At 46.9% G+C, this 22925-nt stretch overlaps 1 protein-coding gene and 1 long non-coding RNA gene across 11 annotated transcripts; one reads left to right on the top strand and one right to left on the bottom strand.

Annotated features, from left to right (window-relative positions):
- Positions 1 to 1816: 1816 nt before the first annotated feature.
- Positions 1817 to 21866, bottom strand: IKZF4 (IKAROS family zinc finger 4). Of its 10 annotated transcripts, none has more exons than XM_039865631.1 (9): positions 21728 to 21866; positions 18067 to 18114; positions 13001 to 13094; positions 11646 to 11750; positions 10375 to 10635; positions 9547 to 9714; positions 6847 to 6996; positions 6253 to 6384; positions 1819 to 5664 (listed from the first exon to the last, which is right to left on the bottom strand). In XM_039865631.1, the coding sequence occupies exons 2-9, from the start codon at positions 18085 to 18087 to the stop codon at positions 4904 to 4906; spliced, it is 1692 nt and encodes a 563-aa protein (XP_039721565.1). In that variant the 5' UTR covers positions 18088 to 18114; positions 21728 to 21866; the 3' UTR covers positions 1819 to 4903. The 10 variants fall into 10 exon arrangements, with proteins under 10 accessions (XP_039721563.1, XP_039721571.1, XP_039721573.1 ...); XM_039865630.1 differs by having other exon boundaries at positions 18067 to 18117; positions 21728 to 21865; XM_039865629.1 differs by lacking the exons at positions 18067 to 18114; positions 21728 to 21866 and adding an exon at positions 14831 to 14951 and having other exon boundaries at positions 1817 to 5664.
- Positions 14711 to 21734, top strand: LOC120604895 (uncharacterized). Its single transcript, XR_005653436.1, has 3 exons — positions 14711 to 14848; positions 20233 to 20409; positions 21358 to 21734. It is a non-coding gene; the product is annotated as an uncharacterized LOC120604895 (long non-coding RNA).
- Positions 21867 to 22925: the final 1059 nt, after the last annotated feature.

Below are 22925 nucleotides of genomic sequence, written 5' to 3'. Positions count from 1 at the left end.
GGCCGGCCCTTGGCCGCAAGCGGTTAGACAGAGAGTGGCGCTACGCCACGGGGGGCCGCTCTCAGTTCATTTCTCTGACAGTCCTACTTGGTGTAGGATTCAGAAACCGGGGACGTGAGGAAAAACAAAACATTTCGTTAATACCTCCTTTCAGAATGGAGAAAAACCGACAATGAGGGGCCATGGGCAAGTGCATTGGTGTTGGGGCTATTTCTCATTCGTGTTTTTATACCTAGATACTGGTAGCACAGTGCCAGGCACTGTAGAAGTCTATAAGATAGGTACCATTATTATCCTCACTTTACAGATTGAAAAACTGAAGTGTACTGTAGAGAGGTTAAAACTGAGGTTGCTCAAAATCACAGAGCTATTAAGAGGTATTCTGGATCCACTATACTATGCAAACAAACAAATGGAGGTATAGCTTGGACCAGTGACTTAATTTTGACTCAGACCCACTGTAGAAATATGTTTTACATGGTACTCAATACATACGCAAATACAAACACACAACGAACACAAACTTCATGAAACAATAATTACCCTTATGACATAAGGTGCACTGGTATGTCCAGTTTTCTATTTTATTTTAATAAATGCTTATCAAGCTCCACTGATTTCACCAATCGTTGATGAGTCTGGCCCCCGACTGAAACATAATTTATTTACAAGCTCTGTTTATCTCTGAAGCGCCTTCAGAAAGTCTTTAACCTTGAGCATGAGTGGCTATCTGTGGGAAGCCAACCACCTAGTCATCTCAAAAACTGAAGAAACTAGGATGTCAAGAGGACCTTCCAGCACTCAAAACCAAGATGGTACAGATGGAGGCCAACTGTTGGTTCACTCATGAGTCATTCTGGAGTCTGATACGCCAGATTAATTTTCCCTCTAACAACCCATCATGATTTCTCTTAACCTCTAACCTACTTTATTGGGGTTAAAATTTATTTCCTAACTTTTGTTTTGGCTTCAAAACAACTGTATTCATGATTTCTTTAGATTTTGAATTTGTTGGTTTCAATGGGGAATGGAAAATGATAGATTCTAGATGGAAGTGTCTCCAATTTTTACTTCAATATAGTCTCATGAAAAGAGAAGGCAGATATTGCCGTATGGAATGGCAGTGAAATAGAACAAAAATCAGAGTGAAAGGGACAGAAAAAGTCAATATGTATTTATTTAAGACAGAACCAAGTCAATGTGCCTAAATTGACTTTTTTGGGGGATTTTTATAGTCTGAGGGTTTCACTGGCTGCATTCCCTGGCACAGACTTTCGAGCCACACACCCCTGGGTTCGAATCTGGGTTGTCACTTTTTGATGGATGAGTCTTAGACTAGTTATTCTCTCGTGGGCTTTTATTTCTTCACTAGTAATGGTGATCATTCCTTTGTAGGTTGTTTCTACAATTAAACGAATACTTGGCACAGTGCTTAGCATTTATGAGTGTTTGAGAAGTGGTAGACCCTGTTATTATCTTCATGTTATTGTAACTTTTGTCTCCCTGAGCATATAATGTATTTCGCACATAGTAGGGACTCAACGAATGTTTGCTAAATCTCTGCTTTGGATGGATAGGCAAGTTGAGCTTTCTCCTATCTTTCAGGCACTTATGCTGGGGAAATCTCTACTTCTCATTCTTGGTTAAAAATTCTTCTTTTCTTCTGTAGCAACAACTTGAGTATTCTTGTTTGGTTTTCTCTCAATCTTAGACTTGTTCACCTTCAAAATGTTTATTAGTACAAATGTTGCAAGGAGGATTCCCTCCCTCCCAGTAGAAAAGCAAGGCAAAGGAAATCTGTAAAAACAACCAGGGGTGTTAAATTACTCATGTTTATTTATAACAGACCTTCAGCCAGTACAGTACAAAACTTACAGTAGTATATCTCCGTTACACAAATATTTACTTACAATATATTACATATACAAAATGCTTTGCAGTAAGTCTTAAAAGCTAGTTTAACTCCCCTTGTGAAGGAGAAAAACTCTTTAAAAAAACGGGGAGGGGAAACCAGAGGAAGAGGAAGAGATGAAGGGACAAGGTCCAAGGAGACACGAAGCTTAGGCTAACAAATGAAACCCTGGGAGAGAGAGCAGAGGTGGTATTGCACTTGCTTCTGTGTTTTATTTTTTCTTTTTGTTTTTCATAACTTCTGATTAAAAATATATATAATATATATATTATTTACACAAGGAAAGAAGCTGCCAGAAGTATTATAAAGTCCCATCTGCAGCTTGGACAGTGACACGAAAAAACAAAGGTCTGGAAAAGAGCCTATTTAGAAATTTTTTTGTATGGTGTTGATTTTGAATATCAATATAAAAGGAAAACACCTCTTTTCTCCATGTGGGTTTCAATATTTTTTTTTCTTTTTCTTTTCTTTTTTTTTTTATGCAAAAGGAGTTGGGAGAGAGAGCATGAGAGTTTTTGAGGTTCTGGAGCTGAAAGGCCCTAGAAAGTAGGATTTTGTACCTAAGACCCTGGTTAAAGTGCAGTGATGGTCTGGAGAGAAACAGAGTGCCCTTCTCTCCCCTCCTTAGCACCTGGTCTTGCCCTTTCAGTCGCTGCTCTCATGGGCTCAAGGTATAGCCTCAGAGCATAGTCCTTCATGTTCCAGGAGGTTACAGGTGCCAAAGCTGACTAGGGGAAGGGATGGGGGCACCCTAAGGCTCTACTGCCCCAGAAGGGACTAGTCCTTATGAGGTGTCACCAAATACACAGCAGACGCAGAAGAGGTGGTAGGGGGTAGGTCTAACATAACAGGAAGGGGCTCGATAACCAGAACAGTTGAGGAGAACCCCAGATATTAATCTCAGCTCTGCAGCCATCCTGAAACAAGAAGCTAGATCTACCAGGTGGTGGTGAGAAAACTCTCCCCTTCTCTAGAGATGCTCTCCTCCCAGATAACTCCCCCATCCTCTGCCCTTGGCAGCATCTGTTTATTGCTACATTGTCAAGGAGGAACAATCAACAACAATGCCCCTCCCAGACAACCTGGTTCTCTTGGGGAGATCACGTCATGGGGGAGAAAAAGGAGGAAGAAGAGAAGTTTTTTTAGGGTCTCCCTTCCCATAAGAGGGCAAGGTAGACTCTTCTTAGAGCCCTTAAAAGCCCCAATCCCAGGGTCTGTTCCTTAGCCAACCCTTTACCATCCCCCTAAATTATCCCTGATAGGGAGTGAGAAAAGTAGGAGGCAAAAGAGCCAATAAGGAAAGGACATGTGGAAAGAAGGATGGAAGGGATAAGGAGAGAGAGAGAAGGACCAAGTGTTGCAACTTGTGAGGTGTTGTGTTTGGTTTTTTAGTTTCTTTTTTTTTTTTTTTTTTTTTTTTTTTTTTTTTTTTTTTTACTATAGAAAAACAGCCTTTGGTTTGAATCTCGAGGAAGCAGAGAATGGGATGGCTGTGGCCTTGGGCAGGGAATTCTCGTAGAAAGAGACCTCCACTTGCAGTGGAGTGTATCTCCTCCTGCCCCCTTCTCACTAACTAGGTTACCCAAATAGCCAGGGATCTCTGCAGGAGCCAGGAGAGTGCCCCCTCCTGCCCTACATCTGGGAGCTGAGTATAGAAGAGGGCAGTAACGGATGACCCCCTTTCAGTTGTGCCCATCCTATTCTTGCTGGGACAAGAGTGGAATGGGGTAAGGGGCACATGCCTTTGCTCGTCCTGGGATAATTTTTGGTTATACTGAAAATTAGAGAGAAAAGAGACACCCTTTTCTCTCTGCCACTGATCCTAAGAACAGGGCCCAGGAGCCCGAGAATGAGAGGGTGAATCCTGCTTGGGGGGGAGAAGAAGGCAGCATGACTGAGGGGTTGTATACCCCCTTATCACCAGACAGCAAAGCACTAGTTTCTCATAGGATGGGGACTGCAGGAGCCCCTGAGAGCCTAGGAAGGTCACTAGAGTGAAGAAGTTTGAAAGATGGAAGAGTATGAGAAGAATTTTGACCCACCCCCTTCCCATGCCCTGGTTCCCAGTTAGGCACCTGTGGCTCCCAACGTGTCAGAAGCAGAGGACTGCAGACCTAGCCTTGGCCCCTGAGAATATAAAATTGGGGCACTCCACGGAGAGAAAAGCTACCACTGAGTAGACTGGCAGTTTGAAGAGAGTAGAGAGCAGTGGCAAGGGTTGTTCGAAGAGGGGGAAGAGATATATCACATCCTAGAGGGAGATCCTGAATGTGAGCTTTGGGGAACTCATATAACCAGGGGGATGTCAGGAGGACCCTCAGTCTCACGGTGACTGGGGAGAATTTCTTCAGCCCCTCCTAATTCCAAATGAGAGAATTCTTCATTTGTTCAAGAATAGTGCAAGCTGCCTAAAGTGAGAGGGCACAAGAGGTATGGAGTACCAGGTTGAAGGGTCCCGGAGAGAAGACATAATGCCACAGAGCTAAGGTAGTGCCAGAGGGAGCTATCAGCATCAAAACTGAAGAATCACATAATGCAGAAAGTGAGGACTTAGAGCAAGAAGCTCAAGGTCCCTTATAAATAAGAGGAGCTTCCCACCCCCCGGCGCTGTTGGAGAAAGCCAGATCAAAGAGAGAAAAATTAGGTCTAAAGTGGAAAGGGACTGTGGGAAGGAGGGCGGGGGAGTGCAAGTGACTGATGTAAGTTAAAAAAAAAAGCAAAAGAAAAATCAACTATTCAATAAATAACTCAGTATGCTGAGATGAGAAATATAAAAAAAGGAGAAATATAAGCAAAAGACTTATTTCATCACAATGCTTAAATCAGTCAGAGTAGGGGAGTACAGGTGAGGAAGGGTCAGGGTCAAATGTGAAGTCAGGTAGCCAGTGGTGGGGGCTACACAGCAAAACTCCTTGGGATAAAGTGGGGACAGAGCTAGACTTCTATAGGTGGGGCAGTGGAGTGGCAGACTGAGGGGAGGGCAGGGGGTCACTAGCCCACCTTGTGCTCCCCCCGGACAATGTGGGAGGAGAATTCGTACCGGTCCTGGCTGTGGTAACCACAGATGTTGCACTCGAACGGGTCTCTGAAGCCATGGCAGCCCATGTGAATAGTGAACATGACATGGTCCAGAAAGAGGATGCGGCAGTGCTCACACTTGAAGGCCTTCACAGGCTCACCGCTCTCGCCCACCACCCGAAGCACTTCCTTGGAGGGGCCTGGGGTGCCCCGTAGTAACCCCTCCTGTGGCTTGGGGTCCTCTTTGGTGTAGGCAGGACTGGGCCGACCCACCACAATGGTGGGAGGTGGCTGGGGTGGGGGACCCTGAGGGAGGGCTACCACTCCCCCAACCCGATCTTCGTGGTTGCTTTCTGTATCTGTGGAGTCCTGGCAGCCATTGCTAGGGGAAGCCCCAGGGTCAGTAAGGGGGCCTCGGGCCCGGTAGAGGAGAGGACCTCCATCAGCCAGGTCCTCGGGTCCCTCACCTGCTTCTCGGGACCCTGGAAGCTCCAGTCGACCGGGGATGGGCTGCATCTGGGTGTAGACAGAGCTGATGACAGGAGTGAGTTCTGAGATGCAATTGGTAGGTGGAAGGCGGAGGGGACGCAGATGTTCTGCCCCAACAAAGGCCAGAGAACCTCCAAAGCCAGGATCCAGGCCATGGTGTGCCACCAGCTCCACATCCTTCTCATAGCCACCCGAGTTCACATCATAGGGGAGGTCTGAGAGGCTGAAGCGCATCTGCTTCTCACCTGTGGAGAAGAAGCTCTCAGCAGGGCTAGGTTTAGAGAACTCCCAAGCTCCCCAGGATTATTTGTTTTCTCACCCATGGGGATGGCTGTCGAGGTCAGGTACCTTTTGGGGCCACACCTGACTCTAGGCTGTAATTGTGAGAAGGACTCAGTCCCAGCCCACTGGTCTTTAATACCTCTTTCTTTACTCTCTATGAAGTTTCAGGTCCTTAGGGAGCTGATGACCAGGGCCAGGTGGGAGGCCCTATACTCATCTCCTCCCTCTGATTCTGAGGCCCTTCTCTCAGCAGCCATACACTGAAGTCCTTGGTATTCTTAAAAACTGGGAGAGCTAGAGTCCCCTGACCCCTTCCTCACAGAACTACCACAAGAGCCCTCAACGCTGACCCTTCTTCATCCTCTTGAGGTAAATTCTCCCTCTTCACTCTGCTCCTGTTCTGAGTACAGAGGCTGAGCACCAGAGACCACCGGACTGCTTTCTGTCCTTCAATCAAATCTCCAGACCTAACTAGTCTAATGGCTACCAGAGCTCAGATTTAGATGAGCTATGGCTTAAAGTTGATGTCTCCTCTCCAACTGGACTCTTACCTACAAACTTCTGGGGTGTGGAACGCTTGCGTTTGGTGAGGCTGTTGGCCAGACGATCAATGAAAGTTGGCCTCTCAGAGGATGAGTGCAGCATAGAGTCTGGCACCATCTCCAGGTCACGTATCTCATCACCTAGTGGGAGGGAGGTGGGGACAGGTAGTAGCAGCTGAGTGGGGTTAGCACTGGCCCAGCAGCCTTCACCTGGGAAAAACCAGCAGGTCAGTAGCCAAAGAAGATCACACCCAATGCCTGGGAAATTAGGTTCTGCTTACTTCACCCCATCTAGGGCTCATCCCAGCAACATGTCAGATAATTGGGGTCAATTATATACACTTGACCTTTGATTTTATACTTCTTTGTGTTCCCTCTCTCCCATTAGACTGAGGACATAGATCAAATACTCCCCTACCTCTGGGTCTCCCTATATGTAGCACCTACCAGGGGGCTCTGCACTAACTGGGGTGCTTGGCAGATTTACTGAGGTAACTGTCCCTTTTCCACGGACCTCATCCTTTTATGCAGCTGGAATTACCCTTGTCCTGTACTCCCTCTGGCCCTGCCCTCAACTCCCCCATAATCCTGCCTACAGCCCACCTGGTTGGCCAGCCAGAGCTTGGGCTTCAGTGCTGAGACTCTGCAGGTAGTTGTGGCACCGCTCCTTGTGCTCCTCCAGGGTGCTCTGCTGTTTGTAGCTCCGGCCGCAGTAGTTACATTTGTAGGGCTTGCCCACCGTGGGAGAGGAGACTGGAGGAGAGAGGAGAGAAATACCATCAAAGTTACTTCTCTCTGTGCCCTGACTCTACAAAATCAACCAGGAGGAGAGGTACACTAGCATTAGGAGGAAGGGATCTTGCTCAGTTGAATTCTTCTATTTGTCTTCCCTTCCCCAACTTTAGCTGTAAGCATGGCCTGAAGACCAAACTTGGAGAAGAGGGACAATGCGCAGCTATGGGAGGAGAGAGGCAACCCAGGGCATATAGCAATGGACTGCTAGTGGACCTCAAGGTGGCCATTGCTGTTCAAAGGAAAGAAGGACCCAGGGCCTTTGTAGGGGATCATCCCTGGCAGGCAGGCTGGCCCCACCCCAGGATCTCAGAGTCTGGGGCCCAGACTGTGGTTTAACCTTTCCATGTGGCAGGTGGGTGTCAGTGCTGTTTATCAGACAAGGGGATTTTTTTGCTTACGAACTATCTGCTTTGGTTTGGGGGAAAGTGGTGGGCTGGGGTGACATAAATGAGAGCCCTCAGATCTGCCGACGTGGGGAGGGGCAGTTTTCACTGACCTTTACTTGTACTTTTTTACCTCCACTCTTAGCCTGGTTTTACTGCTTATTTTTCTTTCTGTCTCTCTACACTGAGATACCAAGAGAGCCCCAGAGAAATCATCACTGATAGAGAAATTCTGAGAAGAGAAAAAGAGTAAAAGAACAGAGAGGAAAACAAAGGAGAAGAGTAAAAGAAAAAGAACAACTTTGCGGGTCTTTTTTTTAAAAAGAACAAGTTATAAAGATTTTGCTTCAACTAAAGAAAAAAACGTTGGGAAAACTGAGATCGACACTTCCTTTAAAGACAACTTTTGAGATATTTGTGAAAGGAGAGAAAAAAGTGAGAGAAACAAGGTATTGTATATTTTATTTTATGTATCTTGCTACTACTGAGCAAGGTATCTCCAGGAGCACCTCCCCATACAACCGGCCCCCTGTACTGGTCCATGCCTCCCACCCCCAGCCCCACCTAAACTGAACCTTGATTTAATCAATCTACTGCCATTTTGCTCTTGCTTTGTAAACCCAAGTATTTGGGGGATACAATGAAAGCCATGGTCCCCATCCACCCAAGACTTGGGGAAATGGTTTAACATCTAGAAAGGGACCCCTTTTTTCTTACAGTGTGGGTTGTAATAGAAAGCATCTCACAAAAATGGGACCCAACTGTGTCTTCTTCTGTCCTTAATAATCTCCTGTAGAACATCCAAAATCCTCCTCCCACTGGCCTCCCTGTTGTTAAGAATTCTAGGGGCCAAGCCCTCCTTGTTCCAAACCAGCAGGGGGAGCCACCCCTTTTCTGAGGGAAAGGAGCAGGAATCTCTGGTACTGGACCTTGATGGGGTTCCAGCGAAGCTGCAGAATAGCTCTGTGACCCGCAAATCTTTTTTACTTTTTCCAGAGCTTCAGTTTCCTTGTCAGCAAAATGGGGATAATAACATCTACCTTGGAATTGTTATGAGAGTCACATGAGACACAAGCGAAATGCTTTATAGATTATAAAGCATGAATCAACGATGATCTTTCTCCCCATTTCTCCACATACATAGAGATAAAGAGGTCCCGGCTCCACGGTGAGAGAACCTAGAACAAGGTAGGTGGCTGAAAAAAGTAGAGGGTAGTGAGGTGATTGCTCTGTCCCTTTTAATCCTGGCCCAGGAGAGTTTAGGAAAAGAGAAAAATAGCAAGGAAAGTTTCCAAGGACAGACCCCACTAATTCTTTCCCCCCTGCCCTTCTTCCTGCCTTCTCCCAATCTTGAGCTCCCTCCTTCTTGCCAGTTCAGCTCTTGGCCTCTTCCCAAATCCAAGCCAAAAGCTTAAAACTTCGTAAAATGCTTCAAAAGTGCTATCTGTCCAGCTCATTCAAGCAGATATTGATTCAGTCTTGGCTGGGCTAGAAAATTGGGTTAGTCCAGTTCCCTGGCACTGTTCCAAACACTGACTTCCAGGCCCTCGCTCTCGCCACTGGTAAGGATAAGGAGAAAGCGTCTTGGGATGGGGAACAGAAATGGGATAATCTTTACTTAGGCTTCCTTTCTTCCAGTTTGGGAGGCCCTTGGATATTTTCAGGTACCAGTAAAAAGTAAAGGAGAGGACAGACCTCTGATGTTGCCAGGGGCAGGCGAACACAGGTGTGGGGCCTAGGGCAGATGGGAGTGAAAGGAGGGGTTTCCCTGGTGCTGTGCTCAGAAGTGGGGAGTGATGGGGCACAGATGGTTCTGCCATCAGCATGAACTTTAAAAACAGGGAAGGTGACTGTTAAGAGCCGAGAACGTCACTCATACTCCTCTTGGTCCATGTCACAGACTGTGGCAGATGTAAAATACCTCCTCACAGAGTCCTCCAAATTCCCCATGGGGCCTGCTGCCCAGAGGAGGGGTTAGAGAGGCAGGACCTTATCTGCTCCGGGGGTGCTCTGCCTTCCTCAGTGACAGACACTGTAACTCCCCAGATACGAGAAAAATTGCTGAACTCTATTTACTGGGTGTACTGGTCTCATCCCCTCTTCTCCCACTGGAAAGGTTACTGACCCGAGTGTGTTCGGAGGTGGCCGGTGAGTGCATCACGCCGGCGGCAGGCGTAGTTGCAGAAGGGACATTTGAAGGGCTTCTCCCCAGAGTGCAGCTTGATGTGGCGCAGCAGGTTCCCCTTCTGAGTGAAGGAGGCACCACACTGGTTGCAGTGGAAGGGCCTTTCACCTGTAAGTGAAAGAACAGATTCCAAGGGACTGGGTGTGAGGAACTTTGAAGGCTGAACGTAGTTCCCCACCCTCCACCCCACAGTGCCTGAGGGAAGGTGCTCAGAACGAATTTCTGAGAGGTGGGGCTGTGCTACTCACACAAATCCTGCTTAATAAAGATCCCTTGGGAACTGTCTTACCTTGGGAAGGTGTGGATTAGCGGATTGTGGCAGGGAGAAGGGCAGAGGCCGTTACCAAAAGCCAAGCCCCACAGGGCTCCCTCTGCCCCAGGAGCCCAAAGCCCAAGGAAGCTGAGAAGAGGCTTCTGTTTTCCATTTTTTTTCTTTATCATGAGCTGGGAGGGCCCAAACAATACCCAGGAGTCCTACCCTCATTGGACTATAAGATCCTTCTTGAGGCTACAACACTTTTTCCCCTCTCTCACTTCATGAGAAAAGCATCAGCTCTTCTTTTTAACAAAAGCTGAGGAAAGTGGCAGGGAAGTACAGGTGTTCAGGAAATCTAAATTCCATACCCCCTACCCTTTTTCCTCAGCTAGAAAATGTGCCAGGAGAGACCCTTCCTTTTGAGCTGCCCTACTCCAGGCATGGCCTCCTAGCACTGCCTCCACATCTCCAGCCAAACCAGGAGCTCCTCCCTGAGCCCCTGGCTTACTCACCCGTATGGCTGCGCTTGTGCACCATGAGCACATTGGGTCCAATGCAGACCATGCCACAGACATCACATTTGAGCTTGCCATTGGGCAGCCGGATGCCACCCGGGGAGTGAGGCTCTGGCCCACTTCCATCACAGTAGCCCAGGGGCTCCGACAATGAGTCTTCCACAATCACACTATCGTCCTTTTCCAGGAGCCGCTCATCTGGCCCCAGCAGTCTGCTCGACTCCTCATCGCTGTACATCTCCACCTTGATGGAGTTGGCTGGAGGGCGGGATGGTATTTAGGATAGAGACAGGCAAAGGGGAGAGCCTGCCCCCAGGCCAGAATGGCACTCCTGAAGTCCAAAAGGGGTCTCCAAGTCCTGAGACATTCAGGCTTCAAAAAGGGGCCAACATTCTAGGCATCCTGAGTGGTGATATCAGGGTCCTGCTGGGACCTGAAATAACCTTTTCCTCCTATCCCACTGACCAGGCAAATAGGCTTCAAGAGAAAAAAGTTGGGGTACATAGGATGTCTTCTATCACTGGGGAGAGGAGGAGGCTAAGGGGAGCCTATTTCCCCACTCTCTTGTCTTTAAGAAAGATGTCTGGCTTGGCCCTGGGCAGGAAGCCAGCCAGTAACTGGCAGGAAAACGGTCCTAGGAAGACTGAAGAGACAGGGCTAAAGAGAGAGCAAAACTAGAAGACAGACATGGCTCACATTATCCTTCCACCCCATAAGACTGAGCCCCTCTACTCCCCTCCATAAAAATCTGGAAAGGGGAATGGAGGAGGGAGGAGCCACCGTGGAGAAGAAAGCTTTGGCTCTAGCTCTGACCTACATTCCTGGCTATTCCAACCATTTAGAGAATGTCACAGATCTAGGGCCAGCTGAGGAGGGGCAGTCATGGGGACCCTGTCTGGGCAGGATAATTATGGGAGGATGTGATGAGGAGATCCTTCTCATCTCTATTTCCTATCTAACTCCAGCTCAGGACCATTTCTATCTACCTGCTACTCCAACTCCAGACTATCTCTTTGGGGCCTTTACCTTAATCCCATCATTGTTCCCCCCCGCCATAAATTCCATCCTAGTCTGGCAGTGATCCTTTACTCTCCTTTCAGAAGTCAGGAAAAGCCTGGACACTAAGCTCCTTAGTACTTTTAGAAACTCCGAGCAAGAAATCAGGAGGAGGCAGCGATGGGGAAATGGCTGCCAGTGGAAGATGAATCAAGGGACAAACACAAACGGGGGGTGCCTAGTGCCAGGGGAGGGAAGGAGGGTACACTTACCACTGAGTGAGCGGCTGGGAGAAGAGTGCTGGCTGTTGGGGGTGCTCACCGAGGGCCCCACTGGGGCCCCGAGGAACTCCTTCTCCAAAGATGAGTCCCCGCTACCTTGGAGGAGAGAACAAGAGGGCAGGTGAAGCTGCAGCTGGAGCCATTTACTGTCCATTGCCAAATCTTATCAAAATTCAGTTACACTTATCTTGTATCAATGTACAAAGCGGTGTTGTATGCTGGGCACCATACCTTGTGCCCTTGACAGCCTGGGTGTCTGGAGCTGACTTCCGCGAACTCAGTGGCTGGGTCTTGCCCACCCTACCTTTATCTAGGCCTGAGGGGAAGAGCATCACTGCCTGACGTCCACAGGAAGCAGGGCTGGGGCTGGGCGGGCCAGGGTGGAGAGGAAAATGGGGGCCTCAGGAGGGAGGCGGCTCAGGACAGACGTTCTTCCCTACTGTTCCTCTCCGGAGCCCCCAACACCAGGTTCGGGATCTGCAGGAAGGGCAGCTGGAACTGTCTCGGAATCTAATGATAATAATGGCAGTCATAATAATGGCAGCTAACATGGAGTGCTTATTATGTGCCAGGCATTGATCTATGCACCTTGAATGAACTATTTTATTTAATCGTCACGACAACTCTATGAAGTAGGTGCCAATATTCTCTTAACTTTGCAGGTGAGGAAACTGAGGCACAAAAGAGGCTATGGTACTTGTCCAAGGTCACATAGCTGGTAGTGGTGTAACTGGGATCTGATCATAAACGGTAAGAGCCCATGTCCTTAACAACCACCTACACAGCTGACTGGGACTCATTGTTTCAGTAGGGGAGAGTTGGGCCCATTAGACTTTCTAAAATTAGCAAAAATTTGACTACTCTAAAAAGCCCCCTATCTGATATGATTCCAACTAAATATTTACTACGTGATGCTACCTTGACAGTGAAATAATTAGTTTATTTTCAATACATTCATTTTAACTTGTTGACAAATTGCTTTGTAAAATTTTTGAAAATTTCACGTTTTTAAAATCAAATAACACACCTGAAGATATGAATCGTGTCTTTAAAAAAAGTCCCTCCTCCCCACAATCTTCTACATAAATATATAGGTGAAATAAAACACATGTAGATAAACACACACAGAGACACAGAAAGAGATCACATATGTGGATGCACATAAAGAAAACATACCTACTGGGATAAACATACCCGTAGCCTTCTATATTATCTGCTAACATGAACATGCATGGATGTGAGCACACAGGCCTAAATATGAAAGAGACATACACAAACCCTAAAATTCATCCCTAAAGTCCACCTATTAGTACTTTACCCAATTTTCCAGCTATATACATACTTACTTTCACAAAATAAAGATTCCATTATAAAATGGTTGGAGTCGTGGGCCTGAGGCAAGAAATCCGGAACACACCCTCCTGAGGGATCCCTCTCCAGCTTTGGTCAGTGGGAAGAAAACAACCACTCAGGACTTTGGGACCATTTCCCATTCATATCCTCTCCTAAAAGTCCCACTTCCCCCACTCTATCCCATCAAAGCCTGAGGAAATTCGTTCACTATCTATAGAAAAAGCCTTATGGCTTAAAACTGAGTTTCCCCAGCTGCGGCTCTTTAGATGAGCCATGGTTATCTACAAAAGTTGCCCCAAATCAGAACCACACACATATAATGAAGTGAGTATCTCAGAGTTGTGGGTTGAGACTTACAGACCCGGACACAGTTTGAAAATACATTCTTTCAACTACATGTACTGTTTCTAAGAAGGGTTCATTCCTTTTCAAATAGTGCTGACTTGCCCTAAATCACTTGATGTTAGTATTGGGGGAAGCACAGGACTCTGGGCCCTGGCATCAAGTCCTTGACCCTAGAAGGATGAAGGAGCTTGCTGGAAATTCATTGCTGGTCTCAGCCTACCAGGTTGAGGCTGCCTCTTGGGGCCAGGGGCTTGATATATGGGGGGAAATATCCTTAAAGGGATATCTAGGGACAAGGGGAAACATCCTTTGTGGCTTTCCCTATTAAGGCCTGGGAAGAGAAGGAAGAGCAGGTGCCTCCAGAGTCACACCAGTAGTTCAAGAGGTTCTTTGATGCCATGACCCTCCCTAGGATAAAAGTAAGAGGGAAAAACAGGCTCAAGTCTACTTTTACGGGACTAATACATAAAAATGAATCATTTCAGGGGTTGGAAAATCTTTATGAGGTTCTAGGGATTTTGATTTCTGGTAAAAGGGTGAAAAGGACTAGAATCAGATTTAGGAAGTCCAGCAGTTCCTCTCTCAGCCTCAGAAACCCCAGTGAGGGAATTTCAAATGCCTGGGACTCCCAAGAAATCCCAGACTGTCAAAGCCAAGAATTAAGGCTTCTCTCAGGTCTCAGAGACATTTTCTTGGTCAAAGTCATCATAGATTGGCTGAACCCCCAGAGGGCAAAGCCAAATCATGAAATTCACATCAGAGGAACTAGGAGGTGGGTATAGGGCAGAAAAGCAGGAGGGAGAGAAGAGAGAGACAGGAACCAGGGTAATATTCTACAAGCTAAATGTGTATTCATGAGCTGAAGGAGACTAGCCTTCTACTCCTGCTGCCCTTCCTTGATCCCTCAGAGTGGCTACCTCTAGGGAATAGCCATGAGGTCGGAGAACCTCCACACTTCTCTGCAAAGGACCTCATCCTAACTGCTTTCTCTTTCTTGACCAGGGACTCCAGGGTAGCAGGATGCTAGCCTGCTAGCAGGGAATAGTGGGTACAGGAGCAAAGAAAGCCGCCCATCCCCAGCTCTATTGTGGGGAGGAGGTTGAGGCCCCTCAGATCTCTGTTCCAGGCTAAAGCATCTGCTGCCAAGGGTTCCCTTTACCTTGATTCCCCCTATTACCCATTCCCACCCAGGCCTGTCTCGGCATTTCACTCTGGGCAGCTCTACATCTGTCCCCAAGGCCTAATCAAGATGTCACCACAAGCTCCCACTGTCCAAGTCGCAGTCTTTGCTTAGCAACACCAAACACCCTTTCCCATCCTCCGCAAGTGTAAGGAGGAACGCCCCCTCCCCCGCCACACACACACACACACACAGCCCCCATCCTCTCTCTCCTCAGGCTCGGGAGTTGTTACTGAATTGGCTCCCTAGCCCCAGCACCCCCCTTCCCCTCCACTAGCCACCTTCTGCCTGAACTTACATTATCCTTCCCTTGCCGGTGAGACCCTGGGGTGCGAATGCGGCCGCCGCCTTGGAAACGGCGAGGGAGTGCGGGTGGTGTGTGCATGTCTGCGTCTCGGTGGCAGGCAGGGGTGAGCCCAGCCACTTAGGCATCTGGATCAACCCTCTCTTTCTTCTTCGTCTTCATCGAAAAACTGGTTCTTGGCGGGTGGGGGGATGCTAGGCTACAGCATCCCTTACCCAAAAGAAATACCAGTGAAAAGGCCGAGGTGGGGGTATTATGCTGAAGGCAGATGCTGTTGCCCTCGTGCCCAGCAGACAAAGAGGAACTGCACAACAAATGCCTGAGAGAGGCAAGAGTGTGTGCAAGAGAGAGAGAGAGATGGATGGGCCCTCAGGGTGGGAGGGAGAAAGGGGGGCCCCCAGGGAAGGCCCAATCCTCCGCCAGCTGGGGAAGCCAAGGCCCCAGAGGTCATGGGGCCCAGGACACAGGGCAGCTTCAAGGCTCTCAGATCAGCAGAAAGCCCCTCCCCCACCAAACTCAGGCACTCGTATTCCCTCCTTTCCCTCCTCCTCCGGGAGGGAGGTCGCTCTGTAGATCTACGCCTGACATCTGGGGACTGACAGCCCCCTCCTTCTCAGCAGCGAGAGGGCCCAGCACAGTCTGATCTCAGGCTGGTGTGGCTCTGTGGCCCTGAGCCCTTTCAGGTCCCAGGCAAATACTGGTATAGCTTCCCCACCTCCTCTCCCCTCCCCTCCTGTGCCCCTGGGGCTCGGCAGGCCGCCGACAGCCCTGGATGAATCCGCCCTCTATCAAGACAAGGCCTCTGCTCCCTTCCCTTCCAGAGGAGCTGCTCACTGAAGTGCTGACCTACTTTGGAGACTAGATTTTCTGATTCCAAGAATTTGGGGGTGGGAGGGGCTTTGAAACTTTGGGCTGCCTACCCCTGCATCCCTTTCTACTAAGGTTCCCTTAAACATTTCACTGTCCCAGAAAACTTGAGACAAGCACTGCTCAGTCCGTTAATTGCATGAGCTATGTTCCAGCAATTCAGTTTCCCTTGAAAGATAGGGAATGAGGGAGGGGAGAGAATCCCTGTGGTAAATTAATGGGCTTTTCCCTTCTCTTCCCTCTCTCCCACAGGAGGGAATGATCTGCACCTTTAGAAGGAGATAGGGGAGAAAAGATGGAGTTTCTGAATTAGGTTCTGTGAGGTAGGAAAATCTCTTTGAGGAACAAGAGAGATACCCACTTCAAGAGGCCAGGTGAGGGGCCACCTGTTGTGTAGGCAGAAGAACTGTGACGACCCTGAAGGGAACCACTGGTGTGCACTGCAGCCTTTCCCACAGCTTCTATATCAGCCCAGGAGAGATGATGGGTCAGCAACACGATCTCAGAAGCCCCTCAAGTGGACTGTCTGCCATGCTCCGTCTTGCAGGGGCTACTTTTCAGGGCCAATGTTAGCCCTACCTTGATTTTCCCTTTTCCCTTTCTAAGGTAGCTGCTGACATCTAGAATTCTCAAAACACAGATGAGGGGTTTCTAGCCTCCACTTTCATTCAAAAACCATCCTGTGCAGAGGCCTCTTTTTATCTAAGTAATGCCAACATGCTGGAAGCAGGGAAAGCTTAGTTTCTTAGCACAGTGAAGCAAACTCTCTCAGGAATGTCCCTCTAATATCCAACATTCTCCAGAGATAGCACTGGAAAGAGCTCCATGGGATATTTCCCGGGCCACCTTCCTGGTTTTTCATTTGCCTACCGTAGGGCAGGGAATGGTTTTTATCCATCTGAATGGTCCCCAGCAATAAAGTGAGGTCCTGCGTGTGGTTGTTGCTCGGTAGCGGTTTTCTAAACAGGCTTAACTGAGCAGAAGGTAGGAAGGTTGGCTGGTTCCTTAGAAAGGCTACGACTTTTGTACCAATAAAGTCTCTTTCAATTAAGTTAGTCCACTTGATCCCTGTCCCTCTGTCCAGCATGTGGCAGGTATTGCACGCCTTTATTCATTCCAACTCCTTCCCTCCTTAAATAAAAAAGGGGTTAGAGTCGATATTGTCCCTTACATTACCTGGGTGTTGTTGATGACTCTTATATGTGTACCTGACCTATGCTGCTATCTCCCTTAGTGCATGCCCATAACTCCTCCATCAGTTTCACTTTAGGGTAAAAAAAATAAGTATAGGTCATTTCTACAGTGGTGCTTAGATTTCTGATAGGGATATTCATCATGTCAAAAACAAATCCTGGTTTCCCTTACTTCTTATAATCATTTTCTGCCCTGACATTCTAATGGTCCACAAAATGATTCCTTTCATCTTAGAGACACTCTGTCTTAGGCCCTTTCCTATACCCTTAGAGAGGGACCCAGATAAAGTTCCTTATTTCTTTTCCCTTGTTAAACTCTGAGGGGATCCTGATTACTTTCATATCTCTAAAAGCCAGTCATACTATAAGCAATGATCTTATACCTGCCATAAGAGTATTTGGCAGGTATGAAAAGCTACATGTTATGATCGTGGAAAAGGACTGGGGGAAGGATTGGGCTCTATATCTACTTCAAAGACTGTAAGTTGTTGGCCCACTGGCTAAATTTGGCCTATAGATAAGTTTAGCTTGCCCCATGGAACATTTAAAAAAATATCGAGTCATTATTTTTAAATGGAGACATACGAGATAAATCTGGATTTCTGATTTCTCTTAAAAAATTGGAAGTTTTGGCCACACTGGATACACATTCCCACATGGCGGAGACGTGTGCACTGAAGACCTGATGTTATGTTAGGTAGGATATGTGTTCTCCAGGTCATGACAATCCCCTACTCTTCTCTTCTGTCCATTATCCTGACCTGGGTCACTCATTTACATACCCACCTGACCTCAAAAGGCCTTTGAGGTCTGAAACTCTGCTCCACTCTCTACCTGGCTGAGACAGAATGTCATGTTTGGCTGGTGACCTCAGAGCACAGAAGGAACCACATCTTCCTTCGATCTCTTTGCTTTAAATCATTCCTTTCTAATAGTCTCTACTCGTATTCCCCTCCTACTCCCTTCCCCTTTCCCTATCCCCCAAGAAGTCTGGGAAGAGAATCACTAGGGAATGTAAAATGACCAAAATCAAATGCACACTGCCAAGCATTACCAAGCGTGAGTGTCAGCTTTGTGACTATGGCACTCAGAGGACCAATGCTAGGCTGAAGATTGCTCCACAGGAGAGTGCTCCAGCCCCTTACAAGTAGAATGCACAAGAAGGCATACCAGACAAATAGGAGCGGCCATTGCAGTCTTCTATGTCCATCTTAGATTCTGCTGAAAAAGAAAATAGCTGCTATTAGAAGCCAGATCTGGGAAGGAAGGAGGTTTCTCTCTAACATTCTGGAGTTAACAAGAAATCTAAAGATCATTTAAGTGTGTTCGGACCCTATCCTAAAGAAGAAAAACTTCATACTTAGTCCTGGCATGAAAGACAATGTATCCTGACTTATAAGCCCCAGGGTCTCCTTCAACCCATAACTTCTGCTTCCCCAGCCTCTGGAGTGGAAACACTGTCTTATTCCAGAGTGGTCCTCGTTATATGGTTTTGAGAGTAGACCCTCTCCCTGTAGGTGGAGCTGATGCTGTAGGAAAGGAGGCAGGTTACACCTCAGCTCTGCCCTTGGGAAGCAAAGACACAGTCCCATAGAGACTCTATACCTTGTTAAGGATGGAGTAGTAATAAGAGGAAGAAACAGGATTCAGTCATTCAAGGGATTTTGTTTTGGATATATGGTGGGAGAGGGATAAGAAAGTAGAAAAAGGAGGAGGGCAGCCTGCTTCAGGTTCAGTGAGGAGTCTTCTACTAAAGGTATAATAAACAAATTAAACCTTTAAATAGCTTACCCCACGTTCTTGTCAATTACTTTGCTATTTTATTGTTTTTAAAGGGCGGGGGGAGTGAGTCTGAATTTAAAATGCAGGTTAGTCTATTTGAGGTAAGGCAGGCAGTAATTGGCAGTACAGTATTAAACAATCCAGAACTGAGAACAATTAAAAGTGATAATTTGTTGCAATGAATTATCTCCTTAGGAGCCTGTGGGAGGAGAAAAAAAATCTGTTTAGTTGGAATTTACATTCACCCAAAATTGCTTTCATGTTCATCTAATGAAAAATAAATACCTCAGGGGCAGACTTTAGGGAACAAGAGTGGGGCAAAGAAAGAGCCTGAGCTGCCACCAGGATTTTTGGTCTCTTTGAAGGATCTCACTAAGGCAGATGGATGAAAATTTGAGTTGCTCATAATGTATTGACAGAGGCAGGGGTGGGGAGTTCTGGAGGGTACACCAGGGGAAAGTATCTATTACCCTCTCTCTCTTTCTTGGTCATTCTTATCTAGTGCTGAGGGACATCAAACTCCTCTAAGTCTCATGAGAAAGCCTGAAAGATGGGCTTTCCTTCACTCACAAAGCAGATTTCATCAGAGAGATTGCTAGTCTCACCCAGGAAGACTAGGTATGGAGGACAAATTTTTCTAAGTGTATTTTCAACTCTCTTCTTGACATCCTCCCTGGCATAGACTGACTGCTAGACCAAGCCACACTAATACGTGGTTCCTTGATTGGAAGAGTCCAAGTCCACAGGGGTCAGCAAACTCATACCCTGTGGAACTAGCCAGAGAACTTGTGGCGATTAGAGATCCAAAGATGAGGGCGGGTCACCTAGTACTTAAAAGGCCCCTTTCATTTCCAAATCATTAGCTCCATAATTGCCCTTTGGGATTTTTCAAAACTACTGCAAAGCTCAAGATGCCACATGTGACTTGCTTCACACACACACCCCCATGCATGCAGGAGAAGGAAGAGTGAGCAGGATTTTCCCCATTTCCTGTTTGGAGAAACTGAGGCTCGGCACAGTTGGCTTGTCTCAGGGCTCATGGTGAGACTGGAATAAGAAAAAGAATGCAAGTCTCCTGCCTTTCTGAGGTGTGCTCTTTCCAGTAAACTACCCTGCTTCCTTTCAAATCCAGGGTACTCAAGGCCTTCATGGATCTCTTGCTTTTCCCTGGTTCTAACATCAATTAAGGCATCTTTTACTTTGGTGTGTTCCTGTGGGAGTAAGGTCTGTTACTGAAAAAGGAAGAACAAGTTGAACAGGCTCTACTAAGAGAAATATGCTAATGCAATTGTGTGTGTGTGTGTGTGTGTGTGAACCAGGGGCTAGACAAGCATTAGGTAGGCAGAGCAGTTGAAGCTTAGCATTCAACCAGCACTGGCTCAGGAAATGCATCTCATTCTTGGACACCTGCCCAAATGGCCCTAAAACAATTTCCAGAAGGGTCTAGAGGAGCTGTTTTCTGAGTTGGACTTTGTTATTAAACTGAGCTCTTCTGCTTCTTAATTGCTCTTAACATTAAACTGAGCTCTTCTGCTTCTTAATTGCTCTTAACAGGTACTCCATGACACATTTTGGACCACATAAGTCTTCAGCTGCCTCCAACTGGTCTAAATGCCAACTTGGTAACCTTGGAAGTCAGAGGGCATCGAGATTCTGCTGTTCCCAGTCCTGGTATTCTGAAAGCCAAGAGCAAATCAGTAGATGAACTTCATTACTGGCTCAAGTCCCCAGGTGGTACATATCTTCCAATCTTCCCACTCCCCATCCCTTAAAGAACCTCCTCCCCTGCCAGGCAAGGCAGGCAGATCTTAGTGTCTCCTTAGAGTAAGTGGGTCAAATTAGGCAGTCCTGACTGGAGACACACTGCACAGGAAGGAGATATAAGGAGAGAGAAGTTAGTTACACAAGACAGGTTTGGCTCAAAGATCTTGGAAGGAAACTGGCTTTATAGCAACATAGATGTCATTCAGTGATAGAGGTAGGCACATATGTACCGTAAATTCAGTTCAGTGAGCTGAATATAAAACAATCAGAAACTACTAATCTCCCAATTCCAAAAGAAGTATCTCTGTGAGGAGAGAGGAAAGGTTGGTCATTGTAACCTCTGGAGACAAAGATTTTCTTCCTTGTTCTTTTGAATCCATTTGGTACCATAATAAGAGTCTTCCATAGCCTCGAATTTCTCCCATCAACATGATGTCACATATGAACAGGAATGAGCATCCCTTCCAGATAGCAGATTTCCCACCACACTTCCTGACGAGCAGCTGGTGAGGACCAATCCAAGGTCTGGGTTCCAAGGTCAGGTCAGGAATCAGCTACTACCCCTATCTCCCTATCTCTGCAAAACACTCCCACAGCTCTAACTATTGGTGACAAAAATGTCAGAAAGTCAAGTTTTCTCTGTGTAGTGGCTCTGAAGGCCTAAAATGAGATGGACATCACAAGTAATTAAAGCTCTTCAAATCCTCCAAGGAATCCTGTTTGAGCCAATGACACTCCAAAATTGGAATTTAAAGCATACTCCATGTGGCCTAATGTGGGTAGAAAGGTAGTGAGGGGGCTATTGTTAGGAAAGAGGGTGGAGGTGGAGAGTGATAAGAATCCATGCCATCCTTAGGTTATTATTCCTGAACTACAACAGAGAGAAGTGGAAATTTTTTCTCTGGTCTCCCTTAGGACCTGAGATCTGAGGTGGAGCCCAGTGATTAACAAGATAGAACTTCCCACCTGCCTGGGAGTGAGAGTTCAGTTACTACAAGTAGATCAAACCACAGCATCACCCTCTTTTGTCTGTGCCTTCATGAACTGAATAAATTGAGCAATAACATGTTGGAATCACATAGCTGGCTATCTATACTCCCTACCAAGGCTTTGTCTAATTGGGGAGGGGGAACAGGTAGTGGGTTGAGCAAAGAGGTGGAATTAGGCATTGTCTGCAATCTGACTGTGTATCCCTTTCCAGGAAACAGACCGTGAAATTGAGCAATTTACAGCTCTGAAATGATCTTTAGGGACAACCTAGTGCCCCCCTAAAGGAAACACCTACCTTTTCTTAGCTCATGTGTCTGTCTTTAGAGCAGGAAGATCTGCTTCATTTTTCACCAGGCTGTAAATGGTGACATTCTGTCTACATATAACATGGACGAAGACAGCTCAGCTTCTTATCCAAGTGCTTGGGGAGCAGTGTAGAAGGGATGAATTCCCAGGTCATCCTAGGAATGGCCGGGCTCTAAAATAAGAAGGGGTAAGAGCTGGAAACACAACATCTGGGCAGTGGGAAAATATCACCTCGTTGTCTCCTGTTAGACCTCAGATCAGTGCATCTTTTCTCTTGTTCTTTGTGCTTCCCTGTCCTCCCAATTTAGGCTGCAGAAGAGAGAGAAGTCTAAGGTTTATGGGTGGGAGCAGAAACAGTCATACCCCTCCCATGTCTCATTTCAGGACTTAAGGAATTAAAGGTCCAAACTAAACAGTTTAAATCACTAGGTGGGATGCACATGCGATGATACTTTCTGGGTTTTGAGGGTATACTCTTGATTATACAATCCCTGTGTTTATAGAAAGGCCCCACAAAGTCACTGCTCTATGTTTGGACAGGCTGGGCAAAGTAGAGCGAGGAATTCAATTTGAGTGTTACAATAATCAGTTTTGAAGCCAATGATGTCCAAAAGAGGGTTAGCTCCATCAGGTGAAGTTTGAAATTGCACTGAAGTCTCAACTAAGTATTCTGACTAGGATGGGGTGGCAAAAACTTGGAAGACATAGCAACAGTTGCCTTTGGTGGCAGTCCTGGCCAGAAGTCCTTAATGCATGCTAATCAAAAGAGCTCACTGTTGTTTGGACCAGAAAGATGTTTTGAGGCTACTCTGCTAACAAAGAACTTTGTTCTCACAAGCTAATTTAATAAGCCTCTCTTCCTGTGGAGGACCTTGGAGCAGGAGTGTTCTAGAACCTGGGGAATCTCAGAGCTAGAATGGACTTAGAGATGATCTGCAACCTCTTGTTTTTAAGAGAAGCAGCAGCTAAGCCCAGAGTCACCCATTCTGGTTAGTGACAGAAGTAGGACAAATAGAATCCAGGTTTCTAGTCTGGGTTTCTTTCCACCATGGCACAAAGTTAAATATTTCCATAGCTGGAAGGTTTGGGGCCAACCTGCTTGCTTGCTTTCTTGGGTGACAAAATAAACAGTTTTTGGGTCTACATCTTAGTGACTGAAATCCTTGAACTAAAAACAGGTTTATGGA

The sequence above is a fragment of the Pteropus medius genome, unplaced genomic scaffold (assembly GCF_902729225.1).
Source record: "Pteropus medius unplaced genomic scaffold, Ma_sr-lr_union100, whole genome shotgun sequence".
Lineage (NCBI taxonomy): Eukaryota > Metazoa > Chordata > Mammalia > Chiroptera > Pteropodidae > Pteropus > Pteropus medius.
The sequence above is the reverse complement of the archived record's forward strand: the minus strand, read 5'-3'. Positions and strand labels throughout refer to the sequence as shown.